Source organism: Neomonachus schauinslandi, chromosome 5, assembly GCF_002201575.2.
Source record: "Neomonachus schauinslandi chromosome 5, ASM220157v2, whole genome shotgun sequence".
Taxonomy (NCBI): domain Eukaryota; kingdom Metazoa; phylum Chordata; class Mammalia; order Carnivora; family Phocidae; genus Neomonachus; species Neomonachus schauinslandi.
In genome coordinates, this window is record NC_058407.1 from 29,134,212 (window position 1) to 29,160,048 (window position 25,837).

At 36.6% G+C, this 25,837-nt stretch overlaps 1 protein-coding gene across 1 annotated transcript in view; it reads left to right on the forward strand.

Annotated features, from left to right (window-relative positions):
- Nucleotides 1-252: 252 nt before the first annotated feature.
- Nucleotides 253-25,837, forward strand: part of EPYC (epiphycan) — a 31,511-nt gene continuing 5,926 nt past the window's right edge. Inside the window, exons 1-4 of the mRNA XM_021687523.1 lie at nt 253-417; nt 19,353-19,524; nt 24,461-24,619; nt 25,463-25,665. Of these exons, the coding sequence (XP_021543198.1) occupies nt 253-417; nt 19,353-19,524; nt 24,461-24,619; nt 25,463-25,665 (699 nt within the window). The remainder of the gene's footprint in view (nt 418-19,352; nt 19,525-24,460; nt 24,620-25,462; nt 25,666-25,837) is intronic.

Consider the following 25,837-nt stretch of genomic DNA (forward strand, 5'->3'; position numbering starts at 1 on the left):
CCGCAATTACACTATCTACGTAAAAACATGGATGGGTTTGTGATTAATTTGAGCATCGGTATTACGAGTCTTCCGAATCCATACAATTTCCTGTGTTGTGTTTATAAATGATTCGTGTAAAGAAAGCTACCGGCTTGAGTTCCACAGCATTGACATTTATTTATCATTCCTATTTAGTGAAAAATATTCATAAGTTATCATCAATTAAATATTTATACATTTTGGCCTTTTTTGATTAGGAAAGCTTGAAAAATGAAAATGTTGGCAAGACTCGTTCTGGGACTTGTCATCTTCAATGCTGCTGGGACTGCTCCAACTCTGGAACCCATCAACTACGACTCAGAAACATACGATGCCACTTTGGAGGACCTGGATAATGTATACAACTATGAAAACATACCTATTGGTCAAGCTGAGGTAACTGATTCCTCACTCTTGAGACTTTTAAGAGCATGAGTATGGGGAATTACTGAGATGCGTTCCTTTCAAGTAGATTTTTGTTTATGTATAAATAGAGATGTTGTATCTTAGTAATTTCATATGACCCTTCCGTCAGAATGTATTCAATCTGTTGGAGGTTAACATTAGGACACGCTTTTGCTTTCTCACAGTTCACTTCATTTCCTTTATATCTTCTCACAAAATTAAAGCCACAACAACGAAAATAGTTTCTATCAAGTTAAGACAAGAGAAAATTAAAGGAAAAAGCAGTCAGTAAGGAAGAGTGGAAATAATACACATGCAATGATGAGGAAGTTGGGGAAGTTTGGGGCAAAGAAAAAAGATGTGAGATTAACATAAGCTGGAAGAAAATAAAAAGAATGCAAAGAACAGACAATGATTTGGAACTCTACTGTATTCCAAGAGTGGATGTGCTTTCTGAAATGACTGATTATCTCTCAGCAGTAATGTAGACATTGGCAAGGTTACAGCCCATTACATAAATCTGATATGACATGTTTCTAATTAAATGTTAGACTTTTTACATAACTAGAGGATACAGACTAATTTTTCTGAATCAGAAAACAAACAGACCTTGAAATGTTGGCGTGTAATTAAAGTACAACATTGACAAAAACTAATTAAGAAGAAATCAACCAAAAGAGAAATTACATCACCTATACGGGATCATAACATATTTTGGGCAGTCATTCAAGTGCAAATCTTCTTAGAATAATTACTTTTGATAACTAGGGAAATAAAATATTCAGACAAAAGCATATATTTAAATGGAACTTAGCTATATCTTTATTAAGAGGATAAACCTTCTCATCATTGTTTATGTTGCCTGATGAAATTCAAGAATCAAATTTGCACAATACTTTTCACATCTTCTCCCCAACTCCATTTTCCTTTCCATCTCCCTCTCTTTTGGCTTCAGTCTCCCCTCACCCCAGGCCCCACTCCTTTTCTTTCTCCCTCTTTCTCTTTCCTTCTTTTTAGTAAAGTTTTAGGGTTATCAGAAGACCACTGCTCTTCTGCAAAGTTGTAACTCTATTTTCCAAGGCCTTACTCACTGTTTGATTCATTTTGCTGTTTGTCTTCTATTATGTTAAGGGTATTTTCTGTGGAGTTTATGGTCATTAACACCAGTCTTGTTGTATGTGATCTCTGCATCTCCAATCTAATGCATCAGTGAAGAGTATAAGGAGAAAATTTTTCAGTGATTAACTCATCTGCCCTGCTCCTTTTCCCATCTTGCATAAATATTTTAAGAAAAAAAAAGACTGCATATGTCTGTGCAGTTATCTACCAAACTAAATATTGTAGTTTAAATTTACTTGTCATGCCTCCAAAAAATATTTTATAGGATCAAGGATCAAACTCACAGGTTTGGTGGGTACCAAAAGTAAGTCCTCTGTTTTTAGTAGGCCTGGGGAGTGGACTTTAGGGAGGGCTCAAGGCTGCCCTAGATAATATTGTGAAGGAGAGGAGCTTTATCTGCAGACTTCTTTAAAGCCATTCCTTGCTGTCAGAACCCCTTTTTACTGCACATTCTCATGAGATTCTGAAGTTCTTTCTGACATCAAGAAAATTAAGCTAATAAATTGAATCTATAGAAAGATGATTTAGTATACAACCCTTCCTCAGTATTTGCTTATTCTGAAAGAGCAACTTCTTACAAGGTACCAAATATGTGGCATTGTATCCTCTTACCTCGTTCAAGCATCCCTAATTTTCACACTGGCTTAGCCAAACTTAGCATCCTTAACAACTGCGGGATCCAGAGAGCTACTAAATAATCTCTTGTTGCTGATTGAAATAGGTAAGTCCTCCTTGATTTAATAATCTTTTGTGATGAAGTCATCATCAGAAAACCAGTTTATAGATACATGATATACATATATACATATACATATACCTGTGCTATAATGAAAACATAATACATTTGAAAACAAACTATGCATATTTTTTAAACTTTACCAAGTTGGTCCAGTAGCAAAAATCAATCAGCCAACCCACTCACCCACCACCTATGAAACAAAAAAAATACAAAAACAATGTGACAAAGTACATAAAATGACATGAGGAACAAAATTCAGAACTTCAGCTTAGATCATAACAAAACATTAATGTTAATATTATTCTTTGTTTACAGACAAAGAATATACAATTCCTTATAGAAGGATGTGAAATAAAGCCAATAGATCTAGTCATGTGAGTGGATTCTAGAATATAGTTACTCATGATATGAGTTTCTTGAATTTAGTCTTGGAAATTCAGATTCTGGCAACTCCTGATAACCTTATTTGTCTCATCTTTATAAATTAAGAGCAATTGTTCTATATGTTCTTGATCCTCTGTGATACTTTTTGTATGAACGCTGGTAACATATCCATCTAGGGGACAGTTGATGAAAAAATTCATGGTAAACAAAGCACATGGAGAATGGTGGGATCAGGTTCTTTAGATTTTGTCCTCAATGCCAAGAGTATGGTTCTGTCTATCTTAGCTTAGAATTTATTTATCATCTATAGAAAAGGCAACCTTATATTTTAAAATTGCAAGTTTATAGAATAACTGAACAATGCTTCTGAAATATATGCCAGTTTCTTTCTTCTAAACTGTAAGACTTGGCATCCTAGCCGATATAATAGACCCTCTAGACTTTGAATGATTAATCCTTAAGGTCTCTGACTATGAGGTAAGCAGAATTCTAAGATGTCCCCTAAATGACCCATCCACTGGTCTGTCCATGCCCTCTATAATTCTTAATATCACGGATATATTGGGATATCACTCCTATAATTAGGTTATTTTATATGGCACAACTGAATTTTAAAAAGGGAAGTTATCTTGGTTGGCTTGACTTACACTTGTGCTCACTTTAAAACAGTGTCTTGAGGTCGGGGACAAATTTTGAAGCATGAGAGAAATTCAAGGCAAGGGAAACTCTCTGTTGCTGGCTTTAAAAATGGATGGGTCCACGTAGCAAGGAATGCAGGAAGTCTCTAAATTTTGAGAGAAGCTGACAGCCAGTGAGCATATAGAAACCACAGCACTGTAGATACCAGGAACTCAGAGCCCCACATGAGATCACAGCCCTGGCCATTAACCTTGATTTTGGCCTTGTGAGACCCTGAGCAGAGAACCCAGTCAGGTCATCCCTGGACCCACAGAAACTGTCAGTTAAAAAATGAGTATAGTTTTAAGCTGATAAATGTATGGTAATTTGTCATGCAGCCATAGAAAACTAATAACAATATGTAATAATGTAAATTTTTTCCTGAAACCCAAATTTGAATTATACTGCTGCAAAACTTGCATTTATGAATCCAGTGATTTATTTAGCAATGAGCCCAATCATCCCCTGAATCCCAGAGTTAGAATCTCAATAGAGCTTTGTTGATTTCTACTGGTGGTAGTATATTCATTACCTCCCTAGTGATTAGAAAGGGTCATGAAAGAATTTCTGGTTTTGAAAATCTTATGCAGTAACAGTACTCCTGACTGCTGACTTACGTGATTTCTGATGGTTTAGAATATCCAGGATCTGCTGGATTCTGTTAGGAGGCCCAACAATTCCATCATGATGCTCTATGTTACGTAGCGGATAATGGATAAATTTGCTGGTATAATATAAAATTGTTGCAGGTTTTTACGTAGCTTTTATTTTACTTTAATGGTATTAGAAGGAATTGGATATAAGGCTTAAGACCAAAATATGAACTTTTTGCTTTCTGATGAATATTAGCTAAGCTTGATTGAGCGATTATGTGCTGCGTATTATTCTAGGCCTATCACAGGTATTATCTCATTTCTGACAACAAAACTAGGAAGTGCTATTGTTATTTTCATTGAATAGATGAGAATATTGAGATAAAGAGCAGGTAAGTAACTTAACTAAGATTATAGTTATTAATGACATATAATTATAGTGATATCTTCTCATATCAGAAAATAACTTCCAGAAGGTTAATAAAAAATTATATTATCCTCCCTCTGTTTCCTACCATTTTCCAAATTGTCCTTTTAACTTGATATTTGTTTTAGTTGAACTGAACACTGGTGCTCCCACTTTGCTAAAAGAGAAAGAAAGCATTGTTCTATGGGTGAATAATGTAAACTAGAAGTAACCGTTATAGACTGTTGACTTACCTAATTACTGTAAGAAAGAATGGCTTAAGTCTAACTACTTCAAAGAATAATTGTAGATAGGCATTCTCCAACATATTATATCTATGGTATGGGCTAGCCAGCTATCTATCTAATCTTTATATAGCTATAGATATATAAAAATCATACATATTTGGTGGCTTGGAATGCAGGGAAACATTTTGCTATTTGCCTTAAAGATTTCATCAGAACAAGTTCAAAATTTGGTATTCTCTGATTGATTTAAATTCAGTCTGTGTTTTTGACTAAGGTAGGTATTTGGTGTTTCTGTTTTCATAATATAGTTTTGGGGTTATTGATTTTTCATTTCTCTTAGGTCTAAGATAAACACTGGCCCTGACCATGAGTTATTTCTTTTACCCAGAAAAGTACTCAGTGGCTGTATTAATATTTATAGAGGATATGAACTACCATTCCTGCAGGAAGTTCTCCTTGGCTCCATCCAATCAGACTGATCCTGCCCTATACTACCTTACATTAGCCTTATATAATTACTTTTACTTAATCTTCAATAGACACTATGAATGTTGTAGTACAGAGCCCTGTGGAGACTTGGTTGTATTTAATGTGGGACAGTATGAAGGGCATTTACAATGATAGCATACAATGCTCTTCAGGAGGATATGGAGTAGAAATTTCTCTCAGGCCTCAGTGTCCAAATGGATTGCAAATTTTAAAGAAATTGCTTATTTTGGGGGGACTCTACATCTTGTAACTAATTGTGCTTGTCATTTTGCTCAAAATCTGGGGCTTACGTTTTTGCTTTATTCTTTTCTCATTTTACTTATTTATTTATTTAGATGTATTTATTTGAGAGAGAGAGAGAGAATGAGTAGGGGAAGGGATAGAGGGGGAGAATCTTCAAGAAGACACCCCACTGAGCGAGGAGCCCGAGGTGGGGTTCTATCTCAGGACTCATGAGATCATGACCTGAGCTGAAACCAAGAGTAGGATGCTTAAGTTACTGAGCCACCCATGCACCCCTCTTCATTTTATATTACTTTCCTCACCTTTACTTTCTTATCATCCTAATGTCCTCATATAGATTGAATACTGCCACACATGCTTTTAGAACTGCCTCATATACTTTCATAAATAAATAACAGTAACGACTAATAAAGGGATATCAGTAATAATTGACCAATAGGAAATTTTTTGAATGAGAGATGCTTTCCTTGTTAATACTCTCCATTGATCTTAAAATTTGCCCATTTTTTTCCTCTTTCATTAAGAGAACAAGTAGCTAAATTGTTTAAAATCATCTTTATAAGGAAAACTGCCATTTAAACAAATTCATTAAGCTTAAAAAAATAGCTTTTAGAGATGCAGAATCTGTAAGATTCATCAAAGGAATGAAAATTAAATTTAGTGGAGTTGTAGAAATGGACCAAAAACTCAGTGAAGGCAGTTGTATCCAGTAACAGTTGAACAATGGTTTCTTTTCAGTTGCCATCATGGTAATATGGTGCCATGAAAATAATTTTAGAATAAATGTTGATGTCCTGTAACACTAGAAATTGCTTAAGTAGAATCAAATGAATTTTGGGCTACCTACAGAATGAATGTCCACTATACATAATGATATATAAAAAGTATTTTTAATTAGGTTATCTAAATATGATAAATTGGTATAGAACTTTGGTAATGCTAACAATTAGCTTATTTCAAAAACCATCTCTGTATTTTCTGAACAAAAAGTAATTAAATTAGTAATATTTTTACTATTTACTTCCTCTGGTGAGAAGGCATGGAATACTTTTATCCTTATATTTGAAACGATGTCTCACTTTGGCCAGTTTATATAATACATTTTAAAGTTTCAAACTTGGGGCACCTGGGTGGCTCAGTCGTTAAGCATCTGCCTTCGGGGTCATGATCCCAGGGTCCTGGGATCAAGCCCCGCATCAGGCTCCCTGCTCAGCTGGAAGCCTGCCTCTCCCTCTCCCACCCCACCACCCCCAGCTTGTGTTGCCTCCTCACTGTGTCTCTCTATCAAATAAATAAATAAAATCTTTAAAGAAAATTAAAAAAAAAATTTCAAACTTACAGTTGGCATATAAAACACTTTTTATTGTTAGAAGTAACTTAAACTCAACCTGAATTAAATGTTCTTTTCAGAATTTGGCAACAAATAAAAGCTAATCTTCCTCTTCACTCTTTCTCTTCACCAAAGACACTCTGGAAGAAGGGAGGGAAGAATTTTGCTGATGAGCTTTTAATATGGTTGTCTGATTGACTTACCATATGTTTCTTTTAAAAACAGTGTTAAACTATTTGAATGTTATTTTAAAACTATTGGAAAGTTTTAAAAAATGTAGCAACAAACATATACAATTATATAAGCCCCTCAGGAAACAAAAGAACACTGATTATCTTTGTCAGTTACTTGTTTGTATTTGTGTTAGACCTTATTTATGAGACCACAAACGTAAGTTAAATCTCATAACTGTCCCTTGAAATGATAAATTATTCTATTATTATTATTATTATTAAAAGCAACTGAGGATCAGAATTTTGCCCAAGGTTATTCAGCTAGTTAAGTTTCAGAGTAATATTTAAACCAGATTGTTTTAATGCCAAACCAGAGAGACTTTGGCATTAAAAGCTTCCATTATTTTCCTTCTTCTTCTCTTTAATCTTTCCTTCTTTTAGCTGTGTCCAATATTAAGCTTTCTTTCCTCTGAAATTAAGTAATTTGATTGTTAGGAATCAGAAAAACAAGAATTTTCAAGTGATTATAATTAACACAATATCTAAGCCATCTGTCTTAGCTGTCAAAGTATTTAAGGGAGAGAGAGGTAAGACAATCCTTCTGAACTGAAAGCTACTTTGAAAAATGTGGGGCTTGAGCAATCTGCACCAAACACATTTCTTCCTCATCCATTTTCAAGATAAAATAGAAAATAAGATACAGCTTTCACTGCCAGTCTTCATGGTCACTTTCTTTGAGATAATTAATATGGATCACTTAAATCAATTGGAGCACTAGGCTCATGTTTAGAGAAGAATTCCATTGCACTTAAGATATCCACATGCCAGTCTATGAAACCCTTAAGAATACATCTTTAGTAACCAGGTTGATATCTCAGAGCCTTTTAACATCTTTCGAAGCCAACTGTTGACATAATGGTAACGACAAAGAAGAGCTTCAAGATTTATTATCAACTGTGTGGGACAATTTTGCAAAAAGATAAATTTAAAATTCCATTCTGTTTAACAAACACCTTAGTCTGTGTTAGAGTGAAAATCCAAATAACATTCTGGACTTCCTTTTTTTTTTAATGAGAAGCAGACCTATAATTTAAATATTATCTGCTGAAGGCCTGGGCTTACTCGTTAGGAACTGACCGACAGAGTGAGCATCCTAATCCAAGTGAATATATCGGTGAGGACATTTGTTTCCCATCCTGACTTTGCCTGGGCATTTAAACTATTAAACCACACACTACAAAGAATAATCAAAGAAACCACTGGCAGTGGGTGTTTCTCACGTATACACCTGTTTCATCCTTAAGAAGTCGTTTGTCACAGTGTTGAGTGACTGGGTCCTGGATTCCTACTCCCTATGTTTGAGTTTTTAAAATCTTTAAAAAATAAAAATAAAAATAATAAAAAATAAATAAAAAGAATGGAGCATTAAGTGCACACACAGTATTATCACAAAACTGACCCTATTTTTTTTTAAGATTTTATTTATTTATTTGACAGAGAGAGACACAGCGAGAGAGGGAACACAAGCAGGGGGAGTGGGAGAGGGAGAAACAGGCCTCCCGCCGAGCAGGGAGCCCGATGCGGGGCTCGATCCCAGGACCCTGGGACAATGACCTGAGCCGAAGGCAGACGCTTAACAACTGAGCCACCCAGGCACCCTGCAACTGATCCTAAAGAACAAGTTAATCCTGAGTCTCCAAAATAATTATTCTGAGCAAAAGTATATTCCTTAAAACCAGCACATATTGTGGGCAGACACTCAGGAAGAGACTTTGTGGTACCTAAGAAAAATTAGGAGATGGAAAAAAAAAATCCTGGTTTAGCCTCATCCAGATGTTGGTCAGCTTATGTCTATTGTCCCTAGTTTGCAGATTTTGAGCTCAAACACTTGGAGGAATCTTCCATCAGGAGTTAAATTATGGCACTGTTGTACTGTTCTTAGAGTAGCTATTCTCAAAATGTAGTTCCTGAACAGACAATATCAGCACCATCTGGGAGCTGGTCAGGAATGCAAATTCTCAGGTCCCACCCCAGACCTAATGAATCAGAAACTCTAGAGGATCAGTGATCAGGGATTTAACTCCTCCCATTCTGATGGAGCCATTGTTTGAGTAGCACTGAACTAGGAAACATCCTCTAATATAATGGCTCTTTTCTCAGTGTAGCATTTGAGATAGTCCTGATTTCCAGAATGTTTTCAAAAACATATGATGGCAGCCAGCCCAGTCACCAGGTCAATCAGAAGTTTCCTCCTCAACTCAAAGCCTTTGAATGTCTATTTTCCGGCTAAACCCTGGGTTTCTGGCACCTGATGCTGCCTTGTGTATTCACTCAGGTGACAGATGATCTTGTAAGCAAGAATTTTCAGCCGGTGGGATTCTTCAGCCTGAAAGCTATGTCATGGCTTCTCCTTGGCTTCCTGCTCTGGAATCCAAGAAATTTACCTCCCAGAGAGCTTTCCCCTTTTCCCCATTTTTTTTTTTTTCAACTGGAGCATCAACCTCAGCAGATTCTTGAACTGAAGCTGTCATGAATGTTTGTAAAGACTCTGGCCCCTGGGAGCCTAGTGTAAAACAATCTTTCTACCACATTCTCATCAAGACTTTACTAACCTTTTAAAGTTCCAGGACTTAATTAGCATTTTTGTCTTCTACATCCTATTCAGTGGAGTACATTTCCTCTCTAGCATGGTGGTTCTCAACTTTGGCCACATATTTGAATCACCTCTAGAGTTTTTAGAAATCCTAATGTCTCAGCCACACCTCAGACTATTGAAATCAGAATCTCTCGGGATGGGCCCAGATTAGGTGTTTGACTTCCCTCAGCTCTTCTTTTAGTGTCAGTTGCTATTTTTTTTCTGAATTATTTGAATCTGCATTTAATTTGGTCACCATACTGCCCTAGGACTGTGTGCTAGATGTATGCCTTCTCATTTCTTTCTGGTCCAGACTTTTGCTTTTCTAACATAGTCCTGTAGATTTTGTCTTGTGGCATCTAACATAAGGACAGATTTTAAAAAAAAAGGGGGGGGGGCAACTGGGTAGCTCAGTTGGCTAAGTGGCTGACTCATGATTTCGGCTCAGGTCACGATCTCGTGGGTCATGAGATCAAGCCCGAGTTGGCTCCTCGCTCAGCAGCGAGTCTGCTTGAGATTCTCCCTCTCTGCCCCTCTCCCCACTCACACTCACTCTCTCTCAGATAAATAAATAAATCTTTAAAAAAAATTAGTAAATTAAGTGCACCTGGGTGGCTCAGTCTGTTAAGCATCCAACTCTTAATTTCAGCTCAGGTCATGATCTCAGGGTCCTGGGACTGAACCTCTGCACTCAGCATGGAGTCTGCTTGGGATTCTCTCTCTCCCTCTCTTTCTGCCCCTCCCACTCTCTAAAGTAAATAAATAAACAAAATCTTAATTTAAAAAAAAAAAGATTAGTAAATTATAAATCTTCCAGAAGTAACATTGTTCAAAAAATTTTTGGAACTCTTCATATTTTCGAGTTGAGTAATCTTGTCCTGGACATGTTCTCCTAAACTAAGATTGAAATTGACCTGTTATTTTCCTGCCTAACTCTCTTTTAATATGCCTTACACTGGATCTTCCCCAATTCCACAAATATATCATTTTAATACTCCTAAGACAAGTTCTGGTTAACCTTGTCTTGAGTCTGCCAGGAATAAACAGACTTGCCCTGTGTTTGTCAACATCCATACCCACAGGCATGGAAATAGTGCAAGGATTATTGCTTGGTAATGTTGTCACCCAACAGGTTGTACAATCACTGGCTTTGGATGTCAATGCGGCCAATATAAGATACAGATAGAGGAGCTCTAAAGGATAATCACAGTGACATCATGCCAGACTCTGCTCACATTCAATGTGGGCTTTAAAGTAGAGGGCATGGTTGCAAATATATATTATAACTTGATTTCTTAACATATATGAGAAGAAGAGCAAAGCTATTAAAGAGCTGACCTACCTAGAGTCCTTTGTCCTGGTTCTATGGTTATCAACAATCTTTTGATCATGATTAGCTTCCCAAGTGATACTGCAGAGACTACAGATAATATATTGGTGGCAGTAGGAGGATTCAGGTTAGCTTTCTGGTTTAGTACAGTTTTGGGATTTCTTTAAAGTAATTCTGCCCCTAAAAGATAAAGGTTTCTAAATTTGTAAAATTTTGTAAGGCTTTACCATTGAAATTGGACAGTAGAAACAAATTAACATACTAATTATCTCTTTCAAAGGCAGTTGGCTATTAGCTGGTCCTCCCTGGGACATCCTCTATAAATGCACATATTTTCCTATTCAAAATGTCTATTATTACCCTCTGATAATATATACATCATCATCATCATCACCATGAGTGAATAGCAATTTTATGCAAAGAAGTTCTACATATTAAAAGGCATGGTTTATTATGCTTTGTGAATCAATAAAGTCTGTATTAGAAGGAACAATTTGCTTTGTGTTAGGATAGGAAAGATTTCAACTTTTTAAGTTTCAACTTAAAAAAAAAACTAAATTACTCCATCATAAAAAAAAAAAACTATTATAAGATAGTTCCAAATCTCTTGATTTTCAGTCCAACTTCTTGTTTTCAATTATTGTGATTGACTCTCCCCCTAACCCTATCCTCATGAGATTACTGATTTCAGCCTTCACTAAATTGTCTTTCTGGTATCCTTACTTGGGGAGCAAAGGCAGTAAGGGGAAAGGGAATGTGAACTGGCTTTGTTATTAGATAATATTTCTAAAGCCTTTGCCAAATTCTCTACCAATATTATTTGGAGACATTCAATTAGAACTAGATGATACATTTTGTGAGAACCAGGATATTGAAAATCTATTAAGTTTCTGGAGCCTAACAGAATGATGGTGAATGGAGACCTCGATAAACTGGGATAAAACTGAAGTAGAATTTTTTTCTGGCAACTAAAAGTGGAATATTGCCAAATTTTCTGACAAAAAGGAAAGGAAATGAGAAAACAAACATGTGAACAACAAAATACTGTGGTCCCAGAAGAGACACACACTTAAACATTACACTGAATACAAAGAAGCATTACCATTTAGAGTTATGAATTTATGATGAATCACCATCTATTAGGATAGATTTTTAAAAACATGAAAGAATTCACATGTTTTCATAAATACATCCTAGTAAGTCAATATCAAATATTATGATTGTATGACTTTGGAAGCAAATAGAAAGCCATTAACTAATTTTGATATTGGACTTATAGACATTTACTCATTATATAGATTTATTAACTCTGATTTATATAGATTTGTTAACTCTGATTTAATCCAGTTTATAAAATACTCAGCTTTAAAAATAAATAAATTGAAATAATGGTGAATTCACTCAAATGTGAATTATTTCAGTAAGTACTCCACCAAATAAGCAAGACCAAAGAACAGTTGTTTGTAAAAAAGAAATCAGAGAGGATAGAGTGACAAAAAAACAGGCATTTATTATTTTTGTTCTAATGTCAGTGATATGTGCTAGGTAAATCAACCCATAAAAGCATTAAAAATTGTTCCCTCAGTATGAATAAGAAATGGATAAGAAAACAAAAATTGAAAAGATGTATATTAGGGCAAGTTACATTAGCAGCTGTAACAAACAATTCCAAAATCCCAATGGCTTTGCACAATAAAAATTTATAACTTGCTGACGTGACTGTCCAATGCAGGTCAATAGGTTTACAGTCCTTCAAGTAGTTATTCAGGGATTCAAACTTCTTTCATGCTAGACCTTCACCATCTTCACCTTCAAGGTCACACTGTGGTATCTTCTGTTGACAGATTGAGAAAGGATCCTTGCTCCTCACTAATTTGACCAGATGTGCTGCATTACTTCCTTTCCCGTTCAGTTGGCTAAAACTAGCCACATGACCTAAGCCAGAGCCAAAGAAAGTGGAAAATGTACCGGAGCTGAATGCCCAGGAGGAAAATGAAACTGTGGTGAATACATGGAATTGTCTTAGCCATCATGTTTAACCAGACTAAAGTTTCATTCTGACATAATACTTATTTCTCATGAAAGTGAGAATTATAATAAATGCTACTTGAATTTTACAACCCATCTACATCAATGTTATGTGATATTTTTCATACTTGTCAATATCAGGGGAAGATTGAAAGACTGTCAAGTGCTCCCACAGGGTAACATGGCCTTGGTATGGTCTTCAGCCTTCAGGATCAGCAACTGACTAACATAATCAGTGATGATCAAATCAGATTGTAGGTTGATGAAGGATGCCAAGCAAAAATTACATGAGGCTTAAAATTTGTACAAGAAAGTCCATTTATGAATTTATAATGTGAAGGCCGTGATGATGAGGCTCTCTTCCATGAACTGGAACCCCTCTTTCTCAGAACGCAGTACCTAAGAAGCTAGATTATTCAGCAGAAATTTATTTGGCTGAGTACAGAATAAAAATTAGGTAAATTAAGCAGTCTTATGGCAGCACTAATTAGATTCAAATCCTGGCCTTACTACTTAGAAATCATGTAACCTCTGACAATTTATTTGATCCTCCTATCCCGGGTCTCAGTTTACAAATCTATTAAATGTGCACAATTACTGCACCTTCTACAAAGAGTTATTCTGATAATAACATGTGAATCAATGGAAAGATCATAACAGTTTCTCACATAGTGAATATTCAATTCATGCTAGTTATTTTCATCTAGTCCCTGATGAGATCCAATAAAACTTCTTTTGATACCAGAGATGATCTCTTTAGTGACTTTTGTGTATATTCAACAAATTTAATATTTCTCTTTTTTTTTTTTAAAGATTTTATTTATTTATTTGACAGAGAGAGACACAGCGAGAGAGGGAACACAAGCAGCGGGAGTGGGAGAGGGAGAAGCAGGCTTCCCGCCGAGCAGGGAGCCCGATGCGGGGCTCGATCCCAGGACCCTGGGATCATGACCTGAGCCGAAGGCAGACGCTTAACGACTGAGCCACCCAGGTGCCCCATTAATATTTCTCTCCTTCAAACAATGCTGGCCACAATAATAAACCATTCTTTCCTGAACTTGATTTTTTCTAGGCTGCCACCCTCTTCATTTTATTTTTTCTTTCTTCAGCTGTACTATTACCACTAGTAAGTCAAGAGTCAGGAAGCTGTTCCCAAACACTTGGGAGGAATGGGTTTTTTCCTGTGCATTTTCAAGGTCAGTTTTATATCATGAGAACAATCCGAAGTCACTTCAATTTCTTGGGATGGAGGCCTCACTGTGACTCTATCCCAGACCCTATTAATATTTACACTAAAATCTGCATTATTTTTTGTATGCTAATAGGGACAATTATATCCTCATCTTTAAGTGAATATCAATGAGTCAACAAGAATTTCAGTGTATACATGCTTTTACTTTCTTTTTCTTCATGGATTTACTGTATTGTCAATAAAGCTGTTAAAAAATAAAATAAAATAAGATTGGGGAAAAAAAGATGAGGAATGGAGGGAATTCCAAGCAGAACAACTCGTACATGTAAATGTCTTATAGAACAAGGATAATAAGAAATTAAAGATGGCGGGGCGCCTGGGTGGCTCAGTTGGTTAAGCGTCTGCCTTCCGCTCAGGTCATGATCCCGGGGTCCTGGGATCGAGCCCCACGTCGGGCTCCCTGCTCCGCGGGAAGCCTGCTTCTCCCTCTCCCACTCCCGCTGCTTGTGTTCCCTCTCTCGCTGTATCTCTCTCTGTCAAATAAATAAAATCTTTAAAAAAAAAAAAAGAAATTAAAGATGGCCAGTGCAGTAGAAGAGCCCATTGATATGATATGGAGGAAGGAGACACTAGAAGGGCCAAGCCATGCAGGACCTTGTAAGTCAAAGGGTTTTGGATTTATTTTAATAATGATAGCAAACATAAAATAAAAATAGCAAAAATATAAATAGCAAATAATAATAGTAAATTTCCATGGCACTTACTATATGTTTTGACATTTTCATCCTAACACAGCTGTACCATCTACTAGATATACCAGGATTTTACAGATCGAGAAACTGAGGCTCAGGAGATAAAGTAACTCACCCAAGGTCTCAGAGGTAGGCTAGAGTCAAGCTCACCTCCTCAGAATCCTTCCTCTTAACTAATATGTTTCTGTGTTTTTGCAAGAACACTGTTCTGGTGGCTATTAAGAATAAAAATCCAGGGGTGCTTGGGTGGCTCAGTCAGTTAAGCATCTGCCTTCAGCTCAGGTTATGATCCCAGGGTCCTGGGATCGAACCCCGCATCGGGCTCCCTATTCTGTGGGGAGCCGGCTTCTCCCTCTCCCTCTGCCGCTCCCCCTGCTTGTGCTTGCGCTCTCTCTCTGTCAAATAACAAAAATATTTTAAAAAAAGAATAAAAATCCATTTAAGGATTTTAAGCAGAGGTTGACATGATTAGCTTTGCCTTTTTAAGAGCTTATTCTCATTACAGAGTGAATATATAATGGAGGAGGTGCCAACTTCCTGTAAGTAAACTATTGTTGTATTCCCAGCAAGACAGGGTAGGACTTAGATTATGGTGATGGTGGTGGACACAGGAAAAAAAAAAATGTATTGATAGATGTTTGAAAATAATACTGACAAGTAAAGTGGACATAATGATCATAATTTAAGTGTGAGGCTTGGCACATTCATTCTGGCTGATTAGATAATTATAAAGACTGGTAAACCTTCCATCATTTACAATTTCACTCTTTCATTCAGTGATCTTTGCATTCATTCATGAAGGTAGGTATCAAATCTGAGTATCCTGAACTCTTTCATAGCTTTCTTTCTGTTATTGCATATGTGACATTTTTGTTAAGTTCCTTATTGGAAATTTAGCTGCAGATTAAGTGCTGAGATCAAAAGATATCAAAATATTAGAAAAAAAACACACATTACGTTTTATTAGTCAAAACACATGCTTAGGAGCAGAAAATGCCTTGTGACCATCCTGAACAGGTATAAGGAGCATGTTCAAGAAGAAGTCAGTACTGACAGGGTTCCCTGGCAAAGGGAAGCAGTCAAGAAGAAGTATGACCGTTGTTTCCAAATGCACTATTTTTTCATATTTTTACTCTGAAATTAAGACAAACATATTAAGTAGACCCAATGGTAGCAATATGGTCTACGGGTCATTTAGATATGTTTTTTGCTAAAAGACAAATGGATTTGATTAAAATTATTTATAACCAAATGTTACCACTTAAAATGGTGCTGTGTACTTTCATAGAAAGACTTTTCTGTGGATAACTCTTCTGATTATTGGAGAATGGAAGTCTCAAATCTTTTGCAGTATTCTTAAATGATATAAATATTGCTGGTAAAAGTCTCAGTCACATCATCTGGTGCAAGAAAGGTAACTGAATCATTTTCTACTGAGTGTCCTGATGTCTCCAGGGAGCAAAAACTTTATCTAAGACACCTGAGGGTCATGTCAACCCCTTTTTCCCTGAGATTGTACTGGGGTGCTAGGTTACTTACAAGGACTGAAGGCTGTGTGGGGTGCAGAGGCTGAGGCAGGCCTGATGACTCTTCTTGGCACTATTATCGCTCCAACCTGACATCTGCTGACACGTCCCTCTACCCAGGTCACTGTCTTTGGGCTATGCATTTGTCATCTCTGGTGCAGACATACTCTTTCACAGGCATGGAATGTACTCCTAAATACAGTCCACCATGACATAAACTATCTATAGCTCTAAAGCCCGGTAGGAAGGGGATAGAAATTGACAACTTACTACAAACCAGGCAACTCAGAGATGTGCCCTGCTGGTCCCATGTCGAGAAGATAGGCAAGCGCAGGGATGGATAAGTCCAAAGCCATGGGCAGGAGTGATCCTTTGTATTTACTGTTTGCAAAATTCAGGTAAATATAATAAAATGGTTTAAACATTTTAGTGGGGAACAGGTCAGAGTAAAACAAGGAAGTAAAAGGAAAAATAACGGAGGAAAATTCAGGAAGAATGAATATTTATATCAGAGCCTCGGTTATATTTGCATTTGAGGGTTGCAGTTGTAGTTTGAGAAAAAGGGGCAGGGATGTTTTCTGGCCATTTGTGTTTATCCCCAAATTTAGGTTTCTGTAGCATAAGCATAAAAGTCAGCCACATGGAGAGCCAGGTGCTCATGCTTCCCTGCCTTCCTCTCTTTGTATGCATTGCCTCACAACTTCATATCACAGTATGGAAATTGTTAGAAGAAGGAAAAAAAAAAGACAGAAGCCTAAACCATTTCTATCCAATAGTGAGAATAAATGTGTTTGCAACGCAAACAGCTTACCAGGAACAGCACTTTGAGTTTATAGTTCTGGGATTTTGCTGAGCTGAAAAAGCATTCATTTCCCTTCGTCTTCAAAACTATTCAACATTCACATTTTATTAGCAAGTAAGCATGAACAAAACAGGTTCTGATAAACACAAAAGCTGTTTTTGTCTCGTTATATTGGATGACAAGTGAGATCTTACAGCTTCATGTCAGATCAGTGGAAAAACAATTATCTATAGAAAGTATGTGCAAACATTTTTCCTGCAAAGCTAAAGATTCAAGGCGACGTGTCTGGAATGTGTTTCTCCCTTTAGGCTGCCTCCATTCCATGAAACATCTGTCTCCATTTCCGCTCTTCCTGGAGCCTCCTTTTGGTCTCTGCAGGTCTATTCCTTCTAAATCTGCTTAATTCTGATCCTGCAGATGGAAACCGTATGTCTCCCTGTTTAAGGAAGTGTGCCCAGTCTTCTCAAGTGGAGATTTCTGACCAAGTTTTACAAAATCTTCATGTATGGCTTCCTAATTCACCAAATACAGTATGAGTTGCTTTTGGTTTGATTTCATGCTTTAAGTGATTCTTATGAGTAATTCTTATCAGTAAAATCTCTGAAATTAAATATAAAGCTGTGAATTAGATATATTTTGGACAAGCAGTTTTAAAATTGATTTAATAAGTACTTGTTGATCACCTATTATGCCAAAACCTTGAGGTACAAATATAAAACATGTAACATAGAGTGTACCATCTAATGGGCTTGGATAGGCAGAAAACTGATGGTCATTAAAATACAGTGTAGGAAGGGCGGAAATGGGGAGACCCTACAGAAACATAGAAAGAGACACAATTCAAAAGTGTGAACTGACAAAAGAGTTTATCCTTTAAAAGGATAATTTTCATTTGTGAAGCAATGTATTCAAATTTATTTAAAAATGATATTAAATAATAAACATATCTTAAAATATTGTGATTATCTAAAACATCTCTTTAAAATACTCAGAAAATATCTGGCCTAGTTATGTATTTATTTTACACATAAAATTAATACTGCGCATGTCATTTTGACATTAAATAAATTAGAAGGTAATTTGTGTGGGGTTTTTTGCCTGTTTAATAAATGCAAATGAAGTGTGGGAAGGATCAAGCAGCCCTATCAGGGTGGTAAAAGGAGAATCTGGGATTTCTGGGGATGTCATGAAGAAAGTATGCCCCTAAAAGTTGGCGCTGCATGTTGCCAACAAACTGTCTTGAGCAGATTTCCTGTCTAAGGTGACAGGGTTGTCAGGGAGGTAGACATTTATTAAATAATACAGAGGAATAGACATTGAGGCATGGGAAGGGATTTGAGAGGAAGGAGTTATTCTAAATGCAAACAGTGTTCTTAAGAGTAGTTACTCATTACCTAAAATATGCAAGAAGAGAAAACCAAATATAATCTAAGATACAATCCCTGAAAAAATATTTGAGCATTTTTTTCAATTTTAATAAGTTCCCTCTATTGTCAAAGCTTTCAACAAGGTCAATTTAACAAGCCCAAATATTGTTGGTAATACTTGTTACTCAAAATAATATTGAAAGTATATGAGAAATGGCACATCATAATCAAATCATATAGTTTTCGTATCTCCATATATATTTTTCTTTTGGTAGAAAGGATGCTTTACAGTAAAACAATGGAAGAAGTGTAAATTGTAAAAAACAAAAACAAAAACAAAACACACAAAAACAAAAAACACACACAAACAAACAAACCCAGAATATTTGAATCTAGGAAACCAAGGATTAAAAGGACTCAAAGGAACATACACCTTAATTTCTTAATGGTTGTTATCTTCAAAGGGAATGGAATCAGAGCTTCAGGGTAAAGGGCCTTTGGGACTTTATTCTGCACACTGCTGGGTTAATTTGAGTCTTCCACAACAATAATGCATTCTTGCAAAGCTATGTATTTACAAAACAATAACTGAGGTTTTTAAAAAAAATGAATAAACATGTAAGAATGTTTGAAAAAGCAAGATGACCAAAAAAACCCCAAAAAACCATGGGCATTGGAAATTATCACTAAGATTTGAGAAGCAAAATTAATTAAAACCAACAATAACAGTAACGAACCACATGTGCTCAGCCAGGCAAGCGGGCCCCGCAGTGTTGCACTTCAGAACACCAGCGACCTCTTGTGGCCAAAATTGATACTTTTAAAATTTGTGTCCCTGCCTCATAGGATGGGTGATTAAGAAGGTTGCCTGATGAAATTGTTTCTTTTTCAGATTGAAATAGCTACAGTGATGCCTTCTGGCAACAGAGAGCTCCTTACCCCACCCCCACCGCCAGAGGAAGCTGAAGAAGAGGAGGAGGAGGAGTCCACCCCCAGACTGATCGATGGCTCTTCTCCACAGGGGCCTGAATTCACAGGGGTTCTGGGCCCACACACCAACGAAGGTCAGGTCCATCAAGGCTGATTTGAATTAAGTCCACTTGGTCCTACCTCAATGCCACAGGCAATCCACATGACCCACAGAGAGTTTTGTCATAGGATCTTTGAAGCAGGAGATATACATGTATTTTGTATTCAAATATAAAGCAGTTTTAATATTCAGCTTTGGCATGATGGCAATGATCAAATAACCAAAGATTTGGGACAAAAATATTTATCTAGCATCATTACTCCGAACCTCTGTGGTGGAATGCATTTCTAGAACAAAGAATCCACTATGCTGTTAGCAAGATGAGAATCTATGTCTGTCAGAGCCGGCCACAGCAGTTCAGGGTGGTAAGGTAATGATGGCTGATTTTGATGACGGGAAGAGTGGTAATATTTTACACTGACTGGGCACAGACTATCTGTGGGTCACAATGCCCACCTCACATTCTCTCATTCGACTACTACAACCTCCGTGTAAAGGTCTTAGGTCTTTCTTACTGAGCAAACTAGCTCAAAAATGGTAGGAACTTGTCAGAGATCACATAGCTGTTAAGTTTTTCACACGGGGTTTAAAGTGAGCCTGTTCTGATTCTTGTCTGTGTACTTATTGGAACATAGACTTCTTCTCATTCAGTCCTCGGGAGCAGCCAAGTGGAAGGCATTCCATAACGCTGGACTCCATCTTGTACAGCCGGATGGTGATCTAAACCAGAGCCTTTTAGTTAATGAGAAAGAGTTCCTGATGCTAAATATGATTCTATGATCTGTCTATATTTCTTCTTAAAATTTGTCAGTGTCATCCTTGGGGGTACTCAGATGGACTCACACCAGAAGGTTTTCCCACACAGAGAATGGCATAGCGAGGGGGTGTAGAAAAATGAGTAGAATTCCCATTGCAAAAGTTTATGAGTACAGAGTTGAAATGTCTCTGTACTCTAAGCTCTGGAGATACAAAACTTATCCTTAAAATGACTACTGTTCTCATGGACTTTTTTATCTAGTACAGGGAAACAGACATGCAAACAAATGTAGAGGCAATAATATGTTCCAGATAATATGACAAAACTCTGTACAGAACATACTGAGAGAACAAAAGGGAGGGCATTCAAATGCCAGCTTTGGGACTTGCTGGATACACAATCTGGAGCAAGGCATTCAATGTTTTTTGCGTTAGTTTCCTCGTCTAAAATATGGGATAATAAATAATAGATCTTACTTCACAGAATTGTTGTAAGGATTAAATGAATGAATTTAGTGCCTGACCCACAGTAAACATAAGTGTTAGTTATTCTCATGACTCTATTATTGATAAAAGAGTTTATTTTTTACTCTCAACAAATATTTCAGTGTACAATACAGTTTTGTTAACTCTAGGCATTATGTTGTACAGCAGATCTCCAGAACTTAATCGTTTTGCATAACTGAAACTTTACAGCTGTTGACCAGCAACTCCCCATCACTCCCCACCCAGCCCCTGCTAACCATCAGTCTACTCTCTGCATCTACCAGTTTTTAACTGTTCACCAATAAGTTATGTAAAGAGTTGTCTTCTGTAAAACGCTGTGTATATGCCAACCACTAAAGTGTTTTACGTATATGAACTCTTTGAAGAATCAAAATGATACTACGTACTAGGTATTGTTATTTCCACTTTACAAATAGGAAAACTAAAACCCCAACGTAGTGTAAAGGTTGTCCAAGATCGTGGAGGTGGTACATAGCAGTGCTGAAATGCAAATAGAGACCACTAAACCCTAAGCCAGTGTCTCTAATGGATACATCAGAGATTCTTTCCACATAGTTAACATTCTATGGAGTAGAACATTCTCCAAATAAAACCAAGGAGATGCACATACAATAGAAGCAAATGTAAGTGCCCAGAAGAAAGTTTCCAGTAGGGAAAGTAAATATATCTAGAACATTATTAACTTTTAAATAATTTCAGATCCGTCAAAAGTTGACTCATCTGGCATCATTACCCATACTCAGGTCTATTAGCCAAGCCAAGGCACAACAGAAAAACATAATGCCCAATCTTTTCAAAAGCTTTAGTCAAAATTATAGCTCAAGAATGTCAGCTTTGAAACCATATAAAAAATCTATGACTTAGGAAAAAAAAGCTATCTCCAAAGTAGTCTGAGGGGGAGTAATGAAGTTAAAACTTTAACATTTTCATTTCCGCAAAGCATCGCCAGAAATTCTAAACTTTTAAATTTAAATCTTTTTTTTAAAGATTTTCTTTATTCACTTGAGAGAGAGAGTGAGCAAGCAAGAGAGAGAGAGAGCATGAGCAGGGGGAGAGGGAGAAGCAGACTCCCCACTGAGCAGGGAGCCAGATGTGGGGCTCAATCCCAGGAACCTGAGCCAAAAGCAGATGCTTAACTGACTGAGCCACCCAGATGCCCCTAAATTTAAATCTTATATATTCATCAAAGTTAAATAGCTTGGAAAGAAATATTTAGAGCATTAGTTATCAAAATATCATTTTTTTTTACTATTAATACAAATTTCTAAAAACAACATCCTGAAGCCATATAAAGTAGACTTGGGTTATGAGTGGAAAAAAGAGAATTAAATTATAACTCTTGTGAATATATATATATAAATGACCCTAAGCATTATTGCTAAATTAGCAAAGCCATGAATATATAGAAGACTCAAATGCCTTACTTTTTAAAAATTTTATAAGTGGCAAATATTAATTTATAATGATTTGAAAAATTGGCAAGTGTTAAGTATTTTATAGCTTCCCCTTAAATTGTCTTTCCTAGATTTCCAGTCATAATATAGTTTTCATTTCTGAAGCTATTATTGTAAATAACTTTCCTACTTAATGATAGCAAGAAGACCTTAGTAGGTGCACTACTGTTTCTTGATCACAAACTACAAATGGATCCTTCAACTCAGGCAACCAAGTGTCCTGGTTTGCCTGGGAGTGAGGGGTCCCACCATGGGGGATTTTCAAGGCTAAACCCAGGAAAGTCCCAGCGAAACTGGGATGAACTGAACACTGAGCAATCGCAAGAAAGTCCTTCCATCACTTCCATCTAGTTTCCTTCACGGCTCTTTCACATCCTCTGCTCATCTCACACCTTACCAACCTTCTTCTCCTCCTCCCTTGACTCCTCAAGCTCATCAGAGAGCTGAGCCTCCTACTCCACAGAGAAAATGCAATCTTCTGGTCAGCAGCTTTTCAGTCTTTCTGTTTTCAGATGTAATCTTTACCTACATTGACATGCGTGTGCCTTATCCCCCTCCCCCCATTACAACAAACTGTCCTCTCACATGGAGGATGTGATCCTTCCCGCTATGCTTCCGGTCCCATTTCCTACTGCCCTCTCAGGATCCTTTTGATATTCCACTTCTCCTACTTTGGATCTTTTTCTTCAAATTTCTCCTGCCTCAGTCCATTTACACACCGCATATATATCTGCTTATACCTATCACCATCTCTCTCTCCTCCCTCACAAACATCTCAATAGCATTGTCTATATTTGCTGTAACTATCTCTGTACCCCAACTCCCTCCTCAATTGGCTGTTAATCTGGCTTCCAGACCCATCACTCCACAGCTCTTACTGAAGTAGCCTATAACCACCACAAGGACTAATCCAAGAGATATTTTCAGTCCTTAACTTACCTGGCATCTCAGCAGCCTTAGAATGTTTTCTATTCCCTTTTCCGTCAAACTCTCTCTCTCTCCATCTGGCCTCCATAACATCTCCCCATTCTCTTTTCTTCCTTTCCTTCTGGTCATTGCTTTTCTGTCTTCCTTAGAAGCTTACTGTCCTACAGGACCACTAAACAGAGCGTGAAGGAGGTGTACATATATGTGCGCGTGCATGCGATAGAGAGAGACAGACCAGTATGTTGAGATATAAGCCATCCTCACAAATATCTTTTGGATCTGTTGCCTTTTCTTTGACATGTCACCATGACCCCAGCCAAGCAACCATCATCTTTTATCTAGATAACAACTTATCTCCACTCTGTCCACTTGCCCTCCCTCAGTCTTCTACCACACCTTCAAGCGGAATGATTTCTTTATACGCAAATCTGATCATGCAATACCCTGCCCATCCTTAGGATAAGGAACAAAACCTGCAATAATACAGCCGATAAGGCTTCTGTATGGTATGTCCCATACATTTCAGTGCTCTCTGTGCTATAGTCGCGTGGATCATCTTTCAGTCCCTCCAAAGTGAAGGGCCTTGGCACATGCCACTTCCTCTGCCTGTGTACTCTTCACTCCCCCCTGCATGGTCAACTCCTTCTGTTCCTGCAGATCTCAACTCAGTTATCACCCTCTCAGAGAACCATGACTGTCAGACTGAGTCAAATTCCCCTATTTTACGCTCATACATATCATGACATTTTGCACAGTCATCATTTTATTTGTGCGATTCACTTTTATCTTACATAGAAGATCATAAAATAGAATTGTGTCTCTTTGCGCTCCTCGTTGTTTCACCAGCTGGCACAGTGCCATTTACCTAGAAAGGATTCAGTAATTACATATTGAGTGAATTCATATTAATGATTATTACCCTATCTTTTTCTTGAAGCAGATTGTTTCAGTGGTGTGTTTAAATACTGAACCAAAGACCTAATAAAAATATTATGTGTGATGCTGTAGCTTTACAAAAACCACAGTCTTAATATTTACATTTGAAAAGAGAATTTCTAATAAGTATAAAAGCAACAACCACACTGTATCCACTCGGTAATTTAAAATAAATTTTAAGACAGTACAAAGAATGTACTAATTATTGTGGCTGCTTTAATTGGTACATTTGACTTTAATTTTGATTTACAGAAAACTATATGAGAAAATATGAAATATACCAGGAAGGCCTGTATGAGACCGTAAACTTATTTAACAAACATCTAATCACATTATTTCTTAGAAATTGCTTTTGTTACTTACATATAATTATTTGCCTCTACCTTTTAGACTTTCCAACCTGCCTTCTGTGTACGTGTATAAGTACCACCGTATACTGTGATGACCATGAACTTGATGCTATTCCTGCGCTACCCAAGAACACTGCTTATTTCTATTCCCGCTTCAACAGAATTAAAAAGATCAACAAAAATGACTTTGCAAGCCTAAGTATGGATGACAGCACTAATATCTTTGTCTTCTTTACAGACTTTCCTAAAATTGTTGCACTATAAAATGAAACTTGAATATGAAAATATGGCTCATAAATCAACTATTTTTTCTTATTTAAATATTTGAAGGTTTACTTTAATTATGTGAAAAATGAGTGTTAAAGCTCATTATGAAACTGTATAGTTGATATTTTCAAATACTATATTTTCAAGAAATAGAATCATAAATATGTATATTTTATAGACTAGAACTCATTATCATGTCATGACATTGAGTAAAAGTCATGGTCATATATTTACGAGCATTTGGGTTGTTTGAATAGGCTTCCATTAAAGCACAATTGCTTTATGATTGATGCATACAAGCCTATATTCTGACTTTATAAAGGTTGCCAACTTAGAAGAATTTTGGTACTTGTCTTTATAAAGTGTTTTAATCATTTGAAAATTTCTTTTTAATGTCTTTGTGTTTTAATGCTAATGTATCTATAACTATTAGAAAATATAGCAACCTGTCATCACTGAGGAAAACCTTTTAAATAGTAAAATCTAGACAAAGTTTATGAAGAATGTAGGGAAAAGACCAGTTATTTTAAATATAATGTGTCAATCAATACCTTTGTTAAAGTTATGCTTTCTTACAAGTACATAAATATGTATAGTATTAGGTGGAAACAAATTTTTATATAGAGTAGTTAGAAATAATTATTTCATTAATTGCCTATTGCTAATTGACTTCATATTTATATTTGCTTTTACGTGGGAAAATTTATCTTCATATTTTTATGTGAGCAAAACATATTCAAGAGTATTTAACTATTTCCTTCATTTCTCCTTCTAGATGATTTAAGAAGGATCGATCTGACATCAAATCTAATATCTGAAATTGATGAGGATGCATTCAGAAAGCTACCTCACCTCCGGGAGCTTGTCCTGCGTGACAATAAAATAAGGCAGCTCCCCGAACTGCCAAATACTTTGACATTTATCGATATCAGCAACAATAGGCTGGGAAGGAAAGGAATAAAACAAGAAGCATTTAAAGTGAGTTTTAAGTTTGGATATGGAAGACTCTCATCCTTCCGCCCCATTTACCGTCAATGACGAGCGTTTTTATTTCCATAAGGAGATTCAATTTGATGAGATTTTTACCTTCTAAAATAAACTATACAATACTAATGTATCAAGCTTTTGGGAAATAAGTTCCGAGGCTGGT